The sequence below is a fragment of the Cornus florida genome, unplaced genomic scaffold (assembly GCF_030987335.1).
Source record: "Cornus florida cultivar Cherokee Brave unplaced genomic scaffold, ASM3098733v1 CherokeeBrave_3.0.0_Hap2_Chr01, whole genome shotgun sequence".
Lineage (NCBI taxonomy): Eukaryota > Viridiplantae > Streptophyta > Magnoliopsida > Cornales > Cornaceae > Cornus > Cornus florida.
In genome coordinates, this window is record NW_026775571.1 from 22775186 (window position 1) to 22796304 (window position 21119).

A 21119-nucleotide genomic window follows, 5' to 3' on the forward strand; every position below is an offset into this window, starting at 1 on the left:
AGATTTTGGTATATATATATATATCTATTTTTAAAATTACAGGGGTTAGAGAATTTCAAATCATTAATTTATAATTAATTTTAAAAAATAATTTAAATAAAATATCAATAAGCAAAGTCTAACTAAAATAATTCTATACTATTACCATACAATGATACCTAATTATAATAAATTAAGAGAATTCCTTCAACCTTTCCTATTAATTTTCTTTGTTTCCTATCAATTTTCTTCTCTAATACGATTTACTTTTCTAATATTTATCTCATACTCTTTTTTTTCAGTTATTTACGATTCAACATTCACAAATAGTGGGTTTAAATTATCACCACTAATATCACTCCATTGTTAAACTTATATTGTAATAAAAAGTCCGCTAGAGCTACCTTGTCCAAGCAAATAAATAAAAAAATGTATTAAAGCGTCATACCTAAAGTCAAAAAAAGTAGTTAAAATTATTTTATGCACTTAGTTACTTAATAAGTTTTATTTTTATCTTTTACTATTTGATGTTGTTGATCTATTATGATTTACAATTATGACTAATTTTTTAAAATTATTAGAAACCAAATATCAAAAATAAAATTATGTATAATTAGAGTTATTAATTATTTTTTATTAAAATTATTTACTTAAATACATGAAAATTAGATTGATTTTTATGATAATATGAAACTTTGGCCTTTTTAAAATGAAAAAATAAAATTAATTTAAAATTTGAATTGTAAATATTTTTAGTTCAAATTTTTGAAGAGCATTTTATAAAATATTTAGATAATTTTTAAGCTATTTAAATAATTAAACTATGTTGTACTAAAAAATTTTATAATTAAAATTTTATATTGCGTATTAATTTTGTTTTTTCAACTTTGAAAGCGCCAAAGTTTCGCGCCTGGAATTTCGCCAATTGAGAAGGAAAACCCTATTGGGATGCTAAACGAAACATACGGTTTCTCATTCTCCCTTCGCCACTACTGTCAGCAAACTCTCTTCCATAGGGGAGAATACCACATCTAATCGATCTGTTCTTCAATCTTCCACTCGATCTCTCTATCACTGGTAGGAGCTCTCACTCTGTATTGGGGATTTGATTCAATCTTCGAGTCGATCTCTCTGTCACCAGAAAGAGCTCTCACTCTATATTAGGGATTTGATTCAATCTTCCACTCGATCTCTCTATCACTTGTAGGAGCTCTTACTCTGTATTGGGGATTTTATTCAATCTTCCACTCTATCTCTCTATCACTGGTAGGAACTCTCACTCTGTATTGGGGATTTGATGCGGATTTTGACGTTCAATAAGTTGTTTAGGGTTTATTAATTTAAGGGAAATTTTGGAGAGAAATGTTGGCATTGGTTGGGGTCAAGAGGAGGAGGAGATGCACCAGCAACTAATATGGAGAAGGATTCTACCTCTCTAAAATCTATAAGCGAGCAATAGAGTTTCATTGAAATCCATTCAAGCCTAAGCATATCAGGTTTTTAAATTTCAATCAATTTTATTTCTAATTTTTTTTTAATATTTGTTCAATTTTCTTAAAAACATTTGATGTATTTTTTCTCTTGTTTTGAATGTAATCTAGGGTTTGTTATTGGTGGATGAAGCAAACTATTCAACTTTTACTTCACGAGCATTGTAGCAGGACAAGTATCTTATATTTGTTGATTTTTTTTTTCCTTCATATTTTCTTCAAATATCGTCTAATAATCTGTATTTTTTATTTTTATTTTCGTTGAATATCATGTATTTGTATTCTTTTAATTTGATTTCCATATTTGAAGATAGATTGAAGATTAGAATTCATTAGGTGAAAGTTTCTTGTGCGCATACATTGTGTTTGAGAAATTGTCTCAATGGAAATTTATGTACTTTTTTATTTTTCGTTAATTTTTTATTATTGTTTATAGTCTTAATTGTCCAGTGGAAGTGTTTCAATTGGAAAAATCCAAGCTTGTGGCTTTAGAATCACATTTCATTCTATCAGTTTCGGTTTTTTTGGTAGCAATTTCTAGTTGATTGACTCGAAAACATCTGCCATACATTGAGATCACGTAAGGGCATGAGGGAACTTGACGAGAAGAATTCAGAAACAAAGGTACATCTCTTTTGGTTGGGGAAAAAAAATCATTATTAGTTATCTTGTGGGTAGATATCTCAAGTTTAACTATCATTCCAAAGATCTTTGTCGAGTCTTTTTCCCTATGGTTCTTTTTATTTTTATTTGTATTGTGTTCTATTATTTATAATCTTAACCAACTCCATTGCAGCACCTGAAATCAAGTACACTTGTAATTTGTATTCAAATTGAGTTAAAGTTGTAGGCATCTAAAAGTCTCATTTAGGAATCAAGTACCATGGAAATACCATAAATGTGAGGATAAGACGGCTATGCAATGTCTATTTGGATAAGTCCCATCTATTTTTCTTTTTTACTTCTACCTAACAAATTGATGCCTGGTAAGATTTCAGGTAAGCAATTGTTCTTGTGAAAATATGCCTCTCATACCTTTAAGTTCTCTTTGATATATTAGTTCGAACTTGCAGCTAAGGGTGGCAATTCTAAACGATCTGGCCAGCCAAACTAAAATTTGTCCAATTTCAAGCTGGTTTGGATTTGTTTACAAGTTGTTAGAGTGCTATTTTGGTTGAGAAGTCTCTAATGTTAGTGATTTTATATAAAAAATTTGCCTTTCCATTGCAGGTAAAGTGGGAGGATAACACAACTAGATCAAAATGGGTTATTGTCAATCATGCTACTTTCTTAGTTATATTTCAAAGGTAATAGCAGCCTTTGTTCCTCAGAAAGTAATGTGGTAATTTTTTGTTCTTCCTTTTTTTGTTCTTCCTTTTTATTCTAATAATTGTATCAAATAATACATACTATGGTTTCTCAGTGAAATTATGATCATAATGATTCTACGTACTTAGTCAAATTGTGTCAATAACTTGATGGTTGTCTGCATCTAACTTCGTGACGTTTGGTCTAGACAATAATTGGAAATAAAAATATTGGTTAAATTAATGGTAATATGATCGACGAAGGGATGGAAATTAGGATTGAATAATCAATGAGATACTCAACTTATAAAGACATTCTTTGTTAATATTGGTTTGTAAAACCACATAAGGGACACTATCTTTTTTTGAGTTGACTTATGAATTGTTTAAGGTTTTTATCTTTTTTTTTGAGTAGGTTTTTCTTATCATTATCAAATGAAAATAGTGACTAATAGTCAAATTCAATATTTTCTTGGTGTGCTAAGGTTTTATCCTTTTTAAGCAGGCTTTTCTTTTTTTTTTTTTTACATGAAATTTTAGTGATTTTTTTTTTTTTTTTTTTTTTTTTTTTTTAAATCACAATTATAGGTACCCTTCTAAATCGCAATTATAGGTATCCATGTCAGAATTGATCTTGTGTATGGTTTTATGGAATGGTTAAACTCTTCTTGTTTGGTTAATTTTGATTGTCTAAACAATTAATTATTTAGCCAAAGTAAATTAAAAAAAGTTAACATTAAAAATTATGTAAAACTAACTAGTCGATTGATTAAAAATAAAGTTAGTAACTTCTAGCTTGGTGTAATAGCCCAATAGTTTATAGTAAAAGTCTGGTTATGTGATTTGAGTTATTAAAACTCATGGTTTAATTCTCTACCTAATAGAAATTTTAAGTTAGTAAGCAGTGACGAGCTTATAAAAAAGTATGATGATCAATTTTGTTTCACAAAGTAGATATTCTTAACGGATGTTGATTTTTCAAAGCTTAGCTTGTTAGTGATAAATCTTAATAGTAGTATTTTGTCTTTTTTATTTTGTACTTTTCCTTATCATCTAGAAGATGAATTGATATTCTTATTCTCTATTTATACTCTTTCTTGGATTCATTTTTTTTGACATATGCACTAATTGTATTTATTCAGTGTTTGTTTTGCAGATTTTTGGATGGGCTCATGCTATGAGACTTCAAGCTCTTTTTGTTTAAGATGGTTTAAGTAGTGTATGTCCAGGTCTTTAAGCCCTTTGTTTAGGAATCTATAGCACATTTTTGTCTAAGATCTTGAAAGATTTTATTTAAGATACTAGCTTGTTTTGGTTCAAATTATTGGAGTTGAAATTGTTTTAGTTGCGAAGACTCATTTTTTTACGCGATGGGCTTTATTATGTATGTTGTAAACAATACATTTTTTTGTTGGTGTAACTTATGCAATATCAAGTATTTATTTGTTTGCATAATCGTGTTGATGTGATATTTTTTTTTTTTTTGATATTATTTCTTATGTTTATAATGTTAATAATTTACAGGTTTGTTACAAATTTTTATCGTGCCACAATAAATATGTGGCATATTTTTTGTGTTTACCACAATATATATTTTTGGTTATTAAATTAAATTTTATTTTATTAATAATAGAATAGCCATGGATAAACTCCGTGGCCTTTTTGGATACTTGCCACGACGTATATTCGTGGGCAATTAGATTTATAGCCACGAATGAACTCTGTGGCCTTTTTGGATAATTGCCACGACGTATATTCGTGAGTAATTAGATTTATAGCCACGAATGAATTCCGTGGGAAAAGGGTTAAATTAGTCACGATATATATTTTCGTTGCAAAGGTATTGAATTAGCCACGATTAATTCCTATATCGAGATTGCTAATTGCTACGAAAGTATTGTTATTTAGTTACGAAATAGTTTGTGGCGATAGGAGGTATTTTACCACGAGTTCAAATTTTGTGGCAAAAGTTTCACATTTTGCCACGAAAATTTTTAGTTGTGGTTATTTGCAATCTGTGACGGGGTTATGCCCACGACTGAGCCACGAGCTATTTCTTGTGGCTAAAAGGCTTTCGTCACGAAATTTGAAGGTTTTTGCCACGAAGTGTCTTGTGGCAAGAACATTAATTTGTTGTAGAATTCTAATTATTATTATAGCCAGTTTTTTTTTGGTAAATAATTATTATAGTTGTACAATATCTAATAATATTAATTCAAGAGAGAAAAAAAAAAAATGCATAAAATAACTAATGTTCCCTCATGTTTGGTAAAAATGCATGAATCATTTTTTGTCAAACATTTTTGTAAAATGGTATTACAAGAAAAATATCTAAAATTATATAACAATATTTATTGGTAAGTTCTAGAAATATTTGAAAAGAAGATAAACTAAAGCATTTTGAAACTCTCAACATCAATAATAATATCATATATGCTAATACTTTTAATTATTACTTTCTAAATAACAAATTTTATAACTATTTGTATCTTGTTTAATAACTCAATAATAATCTTGTTGAATTTAAAATAATTTTTTTGAGTTAAAATTCATTATATTTTTCTAATCTCATCTAGGTATATCTTTTTGAAGTGGAATCAAAGCACTTAATTTTCTTCTACCAAAAATTAGATTTTTGAAAAACTGAAACAATTGATAAAGAAAATTGATTTTCTAACAATGCTTATTTCTTTACATTTCTTCTCCATAATTTTCTTTCTAACATCAATTTATTTATTTATTTATTTTTTTGTCTAACTTGTATTTTTCTCATTTTTTAATTTTTTCAAGATATATATACTCTTACTAGTATTTAAAAAAATTTATATTACAAATTTATAAATTTAAAATTTTTTTGTTATAGAGTTAAAATCCTTCCTCCCCCATCTTGAAGTTCTGGCTCCTTCCCTGATTACCTACAACTAGAAATAAAATACATGTATGTATAGTAAATTGAGCTGGAAAGTTGCAAGTTCAGAGATAATGACTAATTGCTTAATTAATTAATCAACAGCAGACTTTGGAACTCTTTGTAAAAGATCAAGTACATGGACTCTTCAATCAAATCTGGCAATACAAGAAACTTGATCACAACCACAACATACTTATTATCAAGGAAAAAGAAAATTTTAGACAGGAGTAGAAAAATGGAAACCACAATTTTAACATAGAATACAGAAACACGCACATGGGACTATATATTTCAATATATAGAAGACACTCTAGGCATCAGGATTTGCCAAGAGGTAGGCCTCAATAGCCTTGAACATTCCAGAGGCCTTTTCTTTGCCACCTTTAATTTGTTCTTCGTTGATTTGGGCATCGCCTTTGGTGTAATACTTGCTACTGTTCTTGCAAATGGATCCTCCATCAGCAGAGGCTTCGATTTTGATCTCGTAAGAGATTGATTCCACGCCCATCAAAGCATCACCTTCGATTATGCTGTATGCGTAGGTGAAGTTCTCTTTGTCGATCCCATCAACCCTTTGCTTCACGCTCTGGTATTGACTTCCTGCATATCAACAAATCAAAAATGTCATATTTTCATTATTTTTTTAGTGAAATAAATTATATAACCATAATCAAGAAATATAGTCGCTCAGTTTTTTGAAAATTGTTTTTAAGAAATCATAAAATATAAAATTATATATATATATATATAGTAACTAATGATGGTAGAGACTAGCCTTCGCCAAAAGTGGTGAGCTTGATGGTTCCCGGTCCTCCATCTCCTTCAAGGATTTCGACACTCTTGATAGCTTGTGGCAAGATCTTGGGGATGAGAGTGTCAGCGTCAAGAACAAAGGCCTTGAACATCTTGGCAGGAGGGATTGAGGAAGTGATCTCAATATCATAACAAATGACACCCATGATGTCTAAAAACAGATTTGAGAGAGAGAGAGAGATTGATATTAGCTAGGGTTGTGAAGAAACTTTAAACTGGAGGTGGTATTTATGGTGCGAGGCTAGAGGCTCTCTTGTGACAACTATAATTAAAAATATTCAATTGATTCCAAATAGAGTACTAATTGTTTTCTTTATTACCTTAAAATATTTTAATAGAACACATTTGCGTATAAAAAAAAACCTTTAGCACATGGAGGGCAAAGGTTTGTTGCACATGGCTTCTAAATATTTAATTGATTGTGATCATCTATTGGTACATTGGCTATTATTATTATTGCATCAAATGGTTTGAGTTTCACTTATTGCATCAAGTGACATATTTCCTCAATTAAAAAATCAATCTAATAAATTGAATAGTTTTCAGGACGGTGAGTCAGCCAAGCCAAAGTAGTACATATTTTAAATTGAGATGTTGAAATCATTCCTCGGATTATTCATATAGTCTCCAAAGGTTGGCTTGAATTCTATTTTTTAAGTAAAGAATATGTGAAGAATACATTGATAAAGAGAGGGACATAACTACCCCCCTTTTGTTTTTGAAAAGACTATGCCCTTCGCCCCTAAGAATATCCCACCAAAAAAGAAAAAATAAACACAAACACCAACACCACCACCTCTAGCACCATCACCAACAAAAATATATATACATGTGATCAATGAATAATTAGAGCAGCAAGTCAGCTAGAACAAAGAAATTAACTCAAAAAAATAAAAAAACGAAAAGAAAAAAAGAAAAAAAAGAAGAGGAGTTTACAAGTAACTAAATCATGAAATTAATCCACACATTTTCTTTTTCGTTGTTTTTTTTTTTTTTTTTTTTGGTTCCCAATGACTTCCATAATGCTATAGGGAGGACTTTGATCAACTCTCTACCTTTGGCTTGGAAAGAAAATAAGATATGATTATGCGACAAGGTTTATTAAATTTTATTTAGTCCACTCTCCCTAATTCACAGGTTTACTAGTCCCTCAATTTTCCAGCCTAACTTTATTTTCAGTATACTATAATAATTATGTAAGCGGAAGATATGAAAGTTCACAAGGAACTATAAATAATTTTGAATTCACAAAGTTGAGAAATAAATTTACAAAATAAATCTGATGTTGTATTGATAATTGAATAGGTGATTCTGCTCTCTACATTACATGTATTTATAATGATAGAAAATCCTAAATCACAATGAAACTGTTGGAAACAGAGCATATAAAACATAAACTTTGGATGGAATTTAAAGTAGGTTCCGCTAATAATTTCTTGCGGATATATAGATGAGCGCGTTATTCTCTGCAAGGAGATGAATGTAGTATATTTACGTTCTCCAATCCGTTTCCGAGTGAATGAGAAATTAGTTCCAAAGTAAGGTGTTTTGATAAGTTTAACTGGCCGGGTATGTATATGTGGGAAGTGGTTGTCCCACATTGAAAACAAAGTGAAGCTAGTAAGTGTATATATAGCCGAAGTTTGGATTTTGGATTTGGGCCCAAGGGAATTGTAAAATCTAATTAATTTTTTATTAAACATAATTTTGATCTGGGCCTTGGTGGTTAGGCTTAATTTTATATTTGGGTTAGGTGTGGCTTACTCTAGTGGGTTTCATTGTTTTGAATTGGGTTGGACTTACGAATAGTTGTGTCTGTCTAAACCAGTGCATCTAAGGGTTGCAACTTGTGTGAACTAGTGCACTCCATTTTTCAGTGATGGTTTAGGCCGAACCATTATGTCCCGTGGCTGTTCGGGTCAACCGAAAAAGCACATGCATGCCTATATATACCCACCTTGGGTCATTTGCAAAATACACTAAAAACTCAAAAATCTTCTCTACTTCTGAGTTTTTCTCTCTTTTTTTCGTCTCCCTCCTTTGCATACACGTAGTGTTAGTGTGTGAGTTTGAGTTTGGTTTAGAGAAAGAGTATAACACCGAATCGGTTCACCCATTTCTTCGATTTACAGTGCTGCTACTGAAGAAAGAATGGCCTTTGTATCTTAGGAGAAGGACGCTACAGAGTCCGTCAGCACCATAGCAGAACGAATCTGTCTTAAGGACATAGAATCAAATTCTAGCCTCACTATTACAAATTTGGTCTTTGGCGACAAAAACTATAGCGACAAGATGAATTTGTCGCAATAAAATAACCTTTTGTGATAAAAAGTAACTTTGTCGCCTTAAGCTAACTTTACTCGACAAAAACCAAATTTGTCACAAAAAGTGGTTGCAATATTTACCTTGAGAATTTCCTCACATCCGGCCATATGGCGGGAAATGGTATGGCGACAAAATTAATTTTAGTGACAAATATATTGTCGCAACTAATTACAATATAGTGACAAATATAGCTTTGTCGCGATTAACTAGATTTTAGTGACAAATATAGCTTTTTCACAATTGATGGCATTTTAATGACAAAAATTGTTGTCGCTACAAACAACCTTCTAGTGACAAACGATTCATTGTCGCAAAAGATTGAGTTATTGTGACAATATAGCTTTACCACAATTAATGGCATTTTAACGACAAAAATTGATGTCACTACAAACAAGCTTTTATGACAAATGATGCATTGTTGCAAAAGATTGAGTTATTATGACAAATATAGTTTTGTCACAATTGATGGCATTTTAACGACAAAAATTATTGTCGCTACAAACAACCTTCTAGTGACAAATGATGCATTGTCGCAAAAGATTGAGTTATTGTGACAAATATAGTTTTGTCACAATTAATGGCATTTTAACGACAAAATTTGTTGTCACTACAAACAACATTCTAGTGACAAATGATGCATTGTCGCAAAAGGTTGAGTTATTGTGACAAAACTCACTTTGTCACAATAAATAGACTTTTAGTGACAACATATTGTCACTAATTATTATCATTTAGTGACGATGAATTTTTGTCCCAGAAAACTACACTCTAGTGACAAAAATTGCCTTTGTCGCCATTGATAGATTTTTAGTGACAAATTATTTGTCATCAATTTTTATCTTTTAGCGACAAATGATATTTCATCACAAAAGAGTAAATTCTTGTCAATAAGTTTAATTGAATTTTTTTCTTTATTTTTTTATATTAGTAGTTAGCAATATTTAAAATGTTCATAGACACATGCACCAATCCTCTAAGCCTGTGCCCATGTTATACCCCTGAATTTTCACGTGTAGGTTGCCAGACCCACACCCGAAAAGCAACGAAATATAAAAAACAATATGGCAATAATCGAATACATAATACAAAAAGATAAATAAAGAATAAATAAAATACTGAAAGGAAGACTACAATAATAATTAAATCCTCAAAGTATATTTCATTAAATAATAAATTTCTCTGATACAATAATCCTCCAAAAATACAACTCGGAAATCTATATGTGGACCCTTATAAAATCCCAAACTAAAATAACTATCTACATTTGAATACTGAAATATAAACTAGAATCCTATGTAGATGACTAGAAGTGTGATGATAACTAGTCTCTGCTCTGCACAAATAATATCTACACTTGATAAACCTATGGACCTGAAAAATAAATAGTTGGTCAGGTCCACAAACAAGTTATTTCTACGACAACCAAAACAGAGACCTGAAAACTACACATCTAAAGCTAACTCATGCCATAGCCACATAGTCGATAAGTATATAAATATACACACTAAATGTAATGACCTGGTCCTTTTCCTTCCTTTTTTTTTTCCTAAAATTTTACGGATAAATTTTTTTTGTTTAATTTTCTTTTCTGAGTTCTGTTTCTTATCATATAGTGTCATCTCAAGTGCTTGGAATTAGTTTCTGAGACTCTTTCGTGCGGATTGACAACTTCCTTTGAGGACCGAGTTATTTCCGCATTTTTACTTTTCGGACACTATTTACTTTTTGTCCTTTTCTCTATTATGTCTTTTCTCCGTTTGTCAATTTTTGGCACAACCTCACTTTTCATGCTCGGAGTTGGTTTTTGACTTCATGTGTCTTCATCTTCAGTGGTTTCCTCGAAATACGTATCTTTACTTTTGCAAAAAAGTACTCTGGTTGCTCCTGGTGTCCATAGGGGCATGGATGCACAGTTTTTCAGAATCTTTTTCTTTTCTTGGGGTGTTTTTCGTAAATATATTTTGAAGATATTTTATTTTAGGGGTTTTTTAAAAAATATTTTTAGAAGATATTTTCATTCTGGGATATTAATGCAGTTTTCACTTTTTAGAGGGGTCATTGTGCAATTAATGAAAGTTATTGCAAAAATATCTCTCCTGGAGCCTGGATCTTCGTACAAGATTCATTTTCACATTTCATCAAGTAGTGTACTCTTAAAATTTCCTTCTGGTCATTTTTCTCCAGTTTTAGAGTTTCTGAACCCGATTTGCGCCGAATTTGTTCGGGGCATATCTCTCTGCTTGGGACTCGCTTTTTGACGCCATTTCTTCCGTTGTTCATATTTTATTGTTTAGAATCTTTTTTGTTCATAGAGTTTCGCCGTTTGAGCACTTTTGCTCAGATTTCACTTTTCCAGGCTCGGCGAGGCCCTTTCGAGGCACTTTTTTGAGATTTTCTATAAATAGGAGACTTAAAGAGAAAAAATTTAGATTTTCTTCTCTCTCTCATCTCTCTTGGCCGGCAGCCATGGCTGCCAAGGGGCTGCCACCCTTCTTCTTCTTTTTCCGGTCACTTCCCTCGAGTGAAACATCGTAGTACCTTAACATTTAATGCTTGTCTTGACGACGCGCATCTTTCACCCTTATTAGAACTCATTTCTGACCATTTTTCAAGTTTGGGTTTGAAGTCAAGTTGTGATTTTCATGGGGCTTCTTAGGGATTTTTGTTCACCGTGTTGTCCCAGACAAAACCCTTCGGCATCGTCGGATTCGGAGCACTTTTCTTTCGGTAGGCCTTTGAGGTTTTCATCTCAAATTGAGGTAGGGGGTGTTATAATTTATATTCTTATTATATAGTATGATATTGATGCTTATACTACTATTTTACATGCTTAAATATAAAATCTAGAGATTTTATTATTTAATTTTCTTGAATGAGATTTGATTTTCCTGGTTGTCCATAGTTTGTTTTAAACATGTGGCATGATAGGATCTTACCCCTTGATATGATCATTGACATATATTAAATTGAGAGCTTTTGGATAAGTAATGAAGTTTTTATTTAATATTTATCTTAAGTGAAAGATTAGTTCAAGTGGCCTTAATTAGTTTGAAATCAATGTGTGTTAACATATTATATTAGGCCATAGCATGCTCTTTATCATAGGTGAATTTGAGACTAATCGGAAGTGTTTTAAAATCTAGAGAATATTTAATTAATTGATTAATTAATTTATTCCATGCGTAATATTCACTCCATTTGAATTCCGACTTGATATTCTTGATATGTATGTTATATAGTTTCACATATATTAAATCCAAAATACTTGATTAAGTTTTGAAAATTTTCATTTATTATTTTTCTAGTATTAAGGTTTAATACTCATGACCGTATCTTGCATGGAATATACTTGTATCGTGCCCTTAAATCTAATCTTGACATGTTGTATAACACATATTAATTTGAGATCATTTAGATGAATTTTAAAATCTAGAGATTTTAATTAAACGAGTTAATTAAAATCCATTCAATGGTCCCTTGTACTTGATTAAGTTTCTAACCTTGTATTCATGATTTCCTTGACAAGTTCCTTCACATGTATTAAATTTGAGAATAATCGGATAAGTTTTGAAACTTATATTTAATTATTTCCTTTGTATGGGATTTGATTCACATGGTCATATCTTGTATGAAATGAACATGTAACTTGACATTGAACTTATCCTTGACATGATCCTTGACTTGTCTTGTAATCTTGACAATTTAATCCTTTAAGTAGATTAAATTTCCTTATATGCTTCCATCGCGTTAATCATGCTTTGATATTGAACTCGTGTTAACTTATGAATCGGACTTGTATTCCTTGTACCTTCATCTTTTTATTAAGCATCGTGACTCTTAGTATCTAGGTTTCATTAATATACTTAATGAACATGCACATTTGTCTTGGAATGGTTTAATTATTCATGTATTGCTTAGTAAATAATTAAATCATTAATCTTATACTTGCGGTATATGTATTTCAATGGATTTCTTATGCTATATATCTTGGTTCTAATCTATATAGATGCATACTATGATTTCTTAACATTTCACATGCCATTATAGTTGAGAACTTATGGCATGACTTATGTGTTCGAAAATCTTGGCTGTGCATGAAACGTGGTTAATGCATTTCTTGTATTTTGATACAATCTTGACTTATATAACTTGTTGATTTTGGGACTTGGGATATCAATCAAGAATTGACATGTCTAGGACTTGGTTCTAGTACGGGGGAATGTCCTCTTACACTATAGTGCACACTAGGGGAAAGGTACCCATGGGTTAGTAGCCCTAAAGTGATCTCAATAGTACGGTTTTAATCCGGGCGATATCCGAGTTTTCCACATTGGTTGATTTCACTCTTTAAATTATAAGTTGCTATTCCTTAAATATTTAAACTTGTTGTGTATGTGAAATGCTCCAATCTTATTTAATTGCATAGATATTATGTCTTGTTCTTGATTTCGTGTGCTACACCTATCGTGTTAATTGGAATGCTCCAATCATGTTTAATGGAATCAATAATGTAATTCTAGTTAACTTATGTTCATGTATACTTCTTGTCTTGTTAAATTGGACTGCTCCAATCAGGTTAAATTACATATATGCATTATTCTTGATTTCATGTGTTACTCTTGTCTTGCTAATTGGAATGTTCCAATCTTGTTTACTTGCATAGATATTATGTCATGATCTTGATTTAACGCATTTCTCTCTTCTTGTCAATTGAAATATCCCAATCATGTTAATTGCATCGATAATGTAATCCCTGTTAGCCTGTATTCAAGTATCCTTTCTTGTCTTGTTGTATAGAGTATTCTAAACCTTTAATTGTATTGATAATGCAATTCATGTTAACTTATATTCAAGCATCCTTCTTGCCGTGTTCCTTGGATTATCCCAATCTTGATTTATTTCATACATGTATATGTATCATGATTCTTGTTGTTTGTACTCTAGGGTAGCTTAGGATGATCCCTGAGTCTCACTTTGATATAGACACTAGGTGACCTGATCCCTTTTGAATTGTATCATGTAAGTCTAAAAATCTGAAAGAAATCAAGTCAATGCATGTTCATTCTCTACGAGTAAACTTATTTACTCACCCCGAAGTTACTGGGGGATTTGTTCAGGTACGAAGACTTGATTCGTGATGCTTATCGTTCATTGGGATGGCTTGTAGCTTTAAGTTCCCATTTCATGTAAATGTTAGCATGAAGTGCCATTGTTGTAGCCTTTTGTATCAAACTTGTATTCCTTGATTCCATTTGTGTAATATGTACATAAGTACACTCTTTTCATTGTATTCGACATGTATAACATGAAGCCAAGGGCCAAGCATGTTCTTATTTGCACTTGTTCCCATTTGGAGCCACATTTTGTTTTGAAATGTATATTTTATCAACTTTGGAGGTTTGTCATGTCAAATCTTGTAAATGGAATGTAATGAGGCCGTAGGCCATTGTAATATATTTAAAATGTCATATTACACTTGCGTGTATGTTCACATCATCACATACGTGCATGTATTTCAATTTGATCATGCCATGGGGGATTCAAATAAGACTTAGAGTCTTTTCTTCAATTTAGGTGCATAACAGGTTCATATGCACATTCTTGAGCCATTTTGATCTACTGAAATGCCAGTTCGGTCTACCGATTCTCTTTTGATTTCAATTGTTCAGCAAACACTCCAATTCCAGTAGCCATTTTCACTATCGAGGCCCATTTCGGTCGACCGGTTCTCTACATCGGTTGACCGAAACTCATTTTTTTTTTATCTCGAGCCTTAAACCGGTCGACCGGTTTGTCACTTCGGTCGACTGAACTGGGAGCTCTTTCTTCTCTTTTCTCCTGGCTCATTTCGGCAGACCGATGCTCCATTTCGGTCGACCGAAATGTAGCTGCCTTGTGAGTTTGTTTGGTTTGTTGCTTAGACAGGTTAACTGTGTTTCATTCATTCCTACTTGATCTCGTTAATCTTATTCAAGCCATTTAATGGCGTACATGGTCTAGATTGAACTAGACTTTGTTCCCTTGGTTGTCATTGGTACCATAGGGTGCCATTTAACCTTTTTATCCTAGTCTCCGCTACTGGTTATTTCCTTGGGTTCCGTGACTTCATGGAAGGTCACATTGTGTCTGAGAGATGATCTATATCTTGTAAGGCTTTGGTTTATCTTTTGTTTCCGCACATACTTTCTTTGAGTTCCGTGACCTCATGGAGGGTCATCCTAGGGTCTTAGAGGTGTTTTGTGCCTTGGAAGACCATTGTTTTGTTTCTTGCTTCCGCATCTGGATCCGTTATCGGGTCAATCTTCGGTTCATCACTGATCTACCGGGTTGAATCAAAACCAAGGTCGTTAAACTAAAGACTCTCACTAAATTAAGACAGCCTCAACCGTGTAGTGGGTATTCCATGCAAATCGTACACAAATGTGGTCACGAGTCCTCCTTCTACCAGGGCACACACATCCCTAATTCAACTACCTATCTCATTTGGCAATTTACGCCTCTATCCTAACCACTGATCCTGAGATCTCAAGCTTATATTGTGGTATATATCCATTTATATATATATATATCTATGCATATCCTATCCATAACAATAAAATTAAACTATTCGCCATAATCTTTCAATAGTATGTCATCTACATGGTTCTGTGACCTGACATGAAGAGATGAGACTAAGCTTATTAACCAGTGCATCCATATAATCTAAAACAAAGCCATATCCTAGCAATGGAATACATAGAACCAAATCTTGGTAAATTTATGTTATTTTTGATAAATTGTGAGTTAAATAAATTGTGAATTGGAGGACAATTTTTATTAGGAATTTCTTAATTAGGTGAATTTTTTTAAATGTTAGATTTAGAATTAAACATAATTTATTTATTTTTCTATGGTTATAATATAGATATACATATTCATATAGTTATATCAAGTTATTTATATGTTAAAATATTATTATGAATTAAATATTTGCAAAAAAAATTAAAAATTTGTGAAGATGTAATTAGAAGCTGAGACATAAAGGGAGACATCCGAGAATGGCCTCCTCCCCTAATTTTTTCACAAATAAAATGAAAAAAAAAAATTATATTTATGGTTACCTTATGCTGCAAATAAAATTAATTATTACTCTTTAAAGTTGAATAAACCTCTTACTGCAACATACTTTATACATATATATTTATACACGCACATACAAATATTATTTGTTATGAATTGGGAGAAGAAAAAAGTATTTGACACTTGACAAACTCAGCTGTTTCATTTCATTTTTCTTCCCATATCATTTATACGCATACTCTTAACAATATAAAAAATTACAATTATTTTATTTTATTTTAAAATTTGATTTTATAATTACTAATTTGGCCCCCCGCGGCCCTACCTCCCCCAATTTTATTTTTTTTGGCTACTCTGCCCTTGATTTGTTGTTTTCATTTTAATTAATATATTAATAACAGTTTTATTTAATTCAAAAAATATATTTAGTTAATTTTATTAGTAAATGGACTCTTGTCTACATATTTATAGTTTAAAATATACTATTTTATTATTACTCTACAATTATATATAATACAAATACAAATATCTCTCAGACAAATAATAAGTTTAACGTCAAGTAGATTTTGATTTACAAGTTGGGAAAATTACAAAACAGTTTTTGGAGAACAAAAACTCATATAAAACTACTTGTTGAAAATAGTTTTTTGAAAATAAAGAATATTGCATATCACTCATTTCTTTTTTATTTATTTCTTAAATGTATTAAAAATATTAGATGTGGATTATACTCAATTTTTATAAATTAATAAATTAATTATTATTTGCTTCATATGCAAAAAATACATCAGAGAATTGTACTCAATTTTTATAAATTAATAAATTAATTATTATTTGCTTCGTAAAAAAAGTGTTAATGCATAATAAAATATTTAACAATTCAATTGGTGTATAAAATATTGAAATGAATTAATTGGTGCATAAATAATTAGTTCACCACATTAGATATTAGATCACGCCTCATGATATTATATATTACATTAAATATATTCAATATAATATATTATATTAAATATTAAAGGGAGTGCTATTGATAATTCAATTTTAAATATGTTAACTTTGACACAAATCAATTACCAATTAAAATTAAATAGGTAAAATAAAATAATTTTTCTAAAACACTAACACAAATTACCTTTTATTGTGAGTTTTTTAATAAAAGAAAATCTAATTAGACAATGATATATTTAAAGAAAAAAAATTTCCTATTTTATTTTCAATAAAACTCTATCACGTTAAATAAGGATATATTTAAAGAGTTTCTATAAAACTCTAACACAAATTATCTATTTATCTATTTATTATTTTGAATTAAAATAAAAGAAAATCTAATTAGACAAGAATTATTAATATAAAAAAATTTATAAATTGATATATAAAATAATATAATTTTTCTAAAATTCTACCATAAATTTTTTTTATTATAATTTTTAAATAAAAATAAATCTAATTAGATAAGGATATATTTAAAGAAAATAAAATAATTTCTATAAAACTCTACCACAAATTATCTATTGTTTTTTAATAAAACTCTATCACATTAGACAAAGATATATTTAAAGAGTTTTTATAAAACTCTAACACAAATTAACTATTTATTATGAGTTTTTTTAATAAAAAGAAATCAAATTAGACAAGTATATATTTAAAGAAAATAAAATAATTTCTATAAAATTCTACCATAAATTATCTATTTTTTTTAAAAAGAACTCTATCACATTAGACAAAGATATATTTAAAGAGTCTATAAAACTTTAATACAAATTACTTATTTATCTATTTATTATGAGTTTTTTTAATAAAAGGAAATCAAATTATACGAGTATTATTAATATAAAAAATATTTATTAATTGATATAAAAAAGAGGTTTTAAAAGAGTTTCTATAAAACTCTTACACAATTTACCCGTCGTGACCCAAGTTTTTATTCAATCCGGTGGGTCAGTGATGACTCAAAATTTGTCCCGGTAACGAGTCCAAAATGTGGAAGCAAAAGATGTAAATGAAGTCTCTAGAGATATAATTCATCTCTAAGAGTTAAAACGGGCAAAATCCGTTAATTAAGGGTAAAATGGTCAATTCACAAATATAAAGAGAAAATTGACTCTAAACCAGTCAAACAAGGTGAATACAACCAAATTTAATCATTTCACAATATTCCAAGAGGTTTCAAGAACTTTGTCCAAGAATTCCCAAAAATGTCTTTTCCCGGTTTAAGCAAAAACTGACTATATCTCACTAAAATATGAACAACTCCTACTGTGACATGAATCTAAGAATGGTATTGGTATAATTGGAAATTTGACTCAAAATCCTTGAGTTTAGGCTCAAGAATCACCCCATTTGGCTTAGAAATGAAGAAGTTATGACCCTTTGAAGTTGGAACATCAATGCTGAAACAAAATCTGGAAGGCTGTGTGTATGAGGGCTGTTTCGGTCAACTGAAATAGAGTTTTGGTCGACTAAAACTCACAGAAACTTTTCTAAAGTCTTGTTTTTGAGGGGTAGTTACTTCAGTAGACCGAAATAAACCATCAGTCGATCGAAATAAGCCATCGGTCGACCGGAATGGCCCTGAAAGGTGTTTTTGGCTACGGGAATGTGCATTGTTACAAATCAAAAAGGCACCAGTCAACCGAAATGGTGTTTCAGTCCGAAACACCTCGAAACCTGCTGGAAGCTTTACTAAACATGGGAGATTTGCAATTGGACCTATAGAATTCATTATACCCACATGCATAGGTCAAAACTGATTCTTTTTAATGGAAATTAAGCATGTGCACATATCAACAAGCATAATATGAATTATTTGTATATAGAACAATGACTCATGGATTCATACACATCAGTTACAAGAATCTCATATGCCCAACCTCCAAAGTTGGTTAAATACATTTTTAAAGCAAAATATGATTCCAAATAAGTGCAAGTGCTGAGTTAAACATGCTTGGACTTTGGCCTAGTTATACACACATCCTAAGAGTATCAAAAGGTTCACTTAAGTGCACATTACATGGCTTAGACAATAAATACAAGTTTTTATACAATACAGGATCATGATATGCTAACAAGTGCATATTTAATGTCACCAAAAATACTCTAAGAATTCTAGCAAATCTAAGAGTGTTGTGCATCCCACAATAAAGCTTCTTTACCTGAAAAACACTCGGTAACTTCGGGGTGAGTAAACAAGTTTACTCGTAGGGAATGAGCATGTATAAGCTTATCTTTACACAAAGTTGCGTTTTAATACCATTTAATCCATGCTATTAAAGTGACATTGGAACTTTCAACATAGCACAATAAGATGCAATTTCACAAAGTTATCAACTTGGAAATTAAAGTGCGAAATCAAACAAAAGTGGATACATGGATATCGCCCGGACTAAAACCGTACTCTTCAGATCACTTTAGGGCTATTAACCCATGGGTACCTTCTCATAGTGCGCACTATAGTGTAGGGAGCTCTCTATCTCCCGTATTAGAACCAAGTCCTAGCCAAGTCATGTTCTTGATAATATCCTAAGTTTCCAAAATCAACAAGTTGAGTAACAAGTCATGATATATGTTACAAACAAAAAAGCTCCATAAAATAAATGACTAAATCATTAGAACTATGTAATAGAAATTAAGTATACCAACTAAGTAATTTCTCTAGATTTCAAGGGTTGTCCAAATGATTCCAATTTAATATATAACAAGAAGTAAGTCATGGCCATGCCATATTTCTTGTCTAGTATGGAATTCAAGCATGGTACAATTAAGTAGAATTTAAATCAATTTATATTAATTAATTCTCTAGATTTAAAAGCTCATTTAAATCATACCAAATTAATATACAACAAAGATCAAGTCATGGCCATGCCATATGTCAAGTCTAAAATGAGTTATATGCAAGCTACCATTAATCATTAGTTACTCAATTTAATACAATCATGCATATAACTTATACATCATTATAAAAATAATAATTAATTTGAATAATAAACTAGAACACCCCTTACCTCACAAGAGGATTGTTCCTCTTGAATATAAGGGAAGCAAAGGAATTTCAAGTTTTCCATCTAGGGTTATGAAGAGGAAGATGAGGCAAGACTTTTGTATTCCAAGCTTAATGGTCTAAAGGTGAGTAGAAGGAGGTAAAAAATGAAGTCAAAGCCTTAAACCAAGCTTTGTCTTCAATGGTGGCTAGGTTAGGGTTCTTGAGAGGAAAGAGATGAATGCAAAAGAAATGAACTAAGCTAAATGTGATGGGATCCTCCACTCACTAGGTGCTCTTGCACTACCTCTCACATACACACAATGCAAGGCTAAATGTGAGACCTACACTTGTCATTAATCTAAGGAAACTTCCAAGACTTAATATTAAGCCTACGGTTATCAACCATCCATGCCAATAAGTGCTCCTATCCTAGGACAACAAATGCGTGAATCACCACCCTCCATGTGTCATGAGATTAAGCCTCCAAGTGGTTCCACCACAAGATCAACAAGTGGCACCATAGGAATGTGACACTTGTCACATTTTTCAGAAATTGCAAAAAGGTCCTTTTTAAAACTATCTTCCAAATAAAATTGAAAAATGGTCCCTATGACGAAAAATAATTATTTTGCATAATTACACTAAAACCTCAAAAGTCAAGAATATTACCAAAAAATTATGCATCCATGCCCTTTACACGAAAAGTAAACATTTAGCATGCTTTTCTACAAAAGCAATAATGTAGATATCATGGAAATCAAACACCATGGATGTATGCAAAGCCAGAATCAAATCCGAGCACAAAAAGTGAGGTTATGCAAGGAAAAATTATAAACGAGAAAAAGATGAAATATGGAAAAAGACGAAAAAAAGAAATTACCGAAAAAAGAATAGAAGGAAAATGATCGAGTCATTACAACCTACCCTCCTTAAAATGATTTCCTCCCCGAAATCGAATCATACCTAAAAGAGAGAACAAATGGGGATATCGAGAGCAAACCTCCTGCTCGAGCTCCCACGTAGCCTCTTCAACACCGTGGTGTCTCCACAAGACCTTAACCAATGTGATGATCTTGGTCCACAAGACCTGTTCCTGTGAATCAAGAATCTGGACTGGACCTTCCTCGTAGGTCACGTCCTTGTCAACAACAATATCTGTCCATCATAAAACATGTGATGGATCCAGCTCGTACTTTGATGAGCACTGAAAAGTGCATATTTACACCCCTTAAGCTTAGGCATTCTAGTACCTT

At 31.1% G+C, this 21119-nt stretch overlaps 1 protein-coding gene and 1 long non-coding RNA gene across 2 annotated transcripts; one reads left to right on the forward strand and one right to left on the reverse strand.

The window, feature by feature from the left end:
* The first annotated feature begins 897 nt into the window (after positions 1-897).
* On the forward strand, positions 898-4365 carry LOC132293689 (uncharacterized). The gene is made up of 4 exons (XR_009477892.1): positions 898-1475; positions 1581-2093; positions 2700-2776; positions 3933-4365. It is a non-coding gene; the product is annotated as an uncharacterized LOC132293689 (long non-coding RNA).
* Positions 4366-5795: 1430 nt separating this feature from the next.
* Positions 5796-6681, reverse strand: LOC132269619 (major allergen Pru ar 1-like). Its single transcript, XM_059771126.1, has 2 exons — positions 6463-6681; positions 5796-6287 (listed from the first exon to the last, which is right to left on the reverse strand). The coding sequence occupies exons 1-2, from the start codon at positions 6644-6646 to the stop codon at positions 5998-6000; spliced, it is 474 nt and encodes a 157-aa protein (XP_059627109.1). The 5' UTR covers positions 6647-6681; the 3' UTR covers positions 5796-5997.
* Between the last annotated feature and the right edge of the window lie 14438 nt (positions 6682-21119).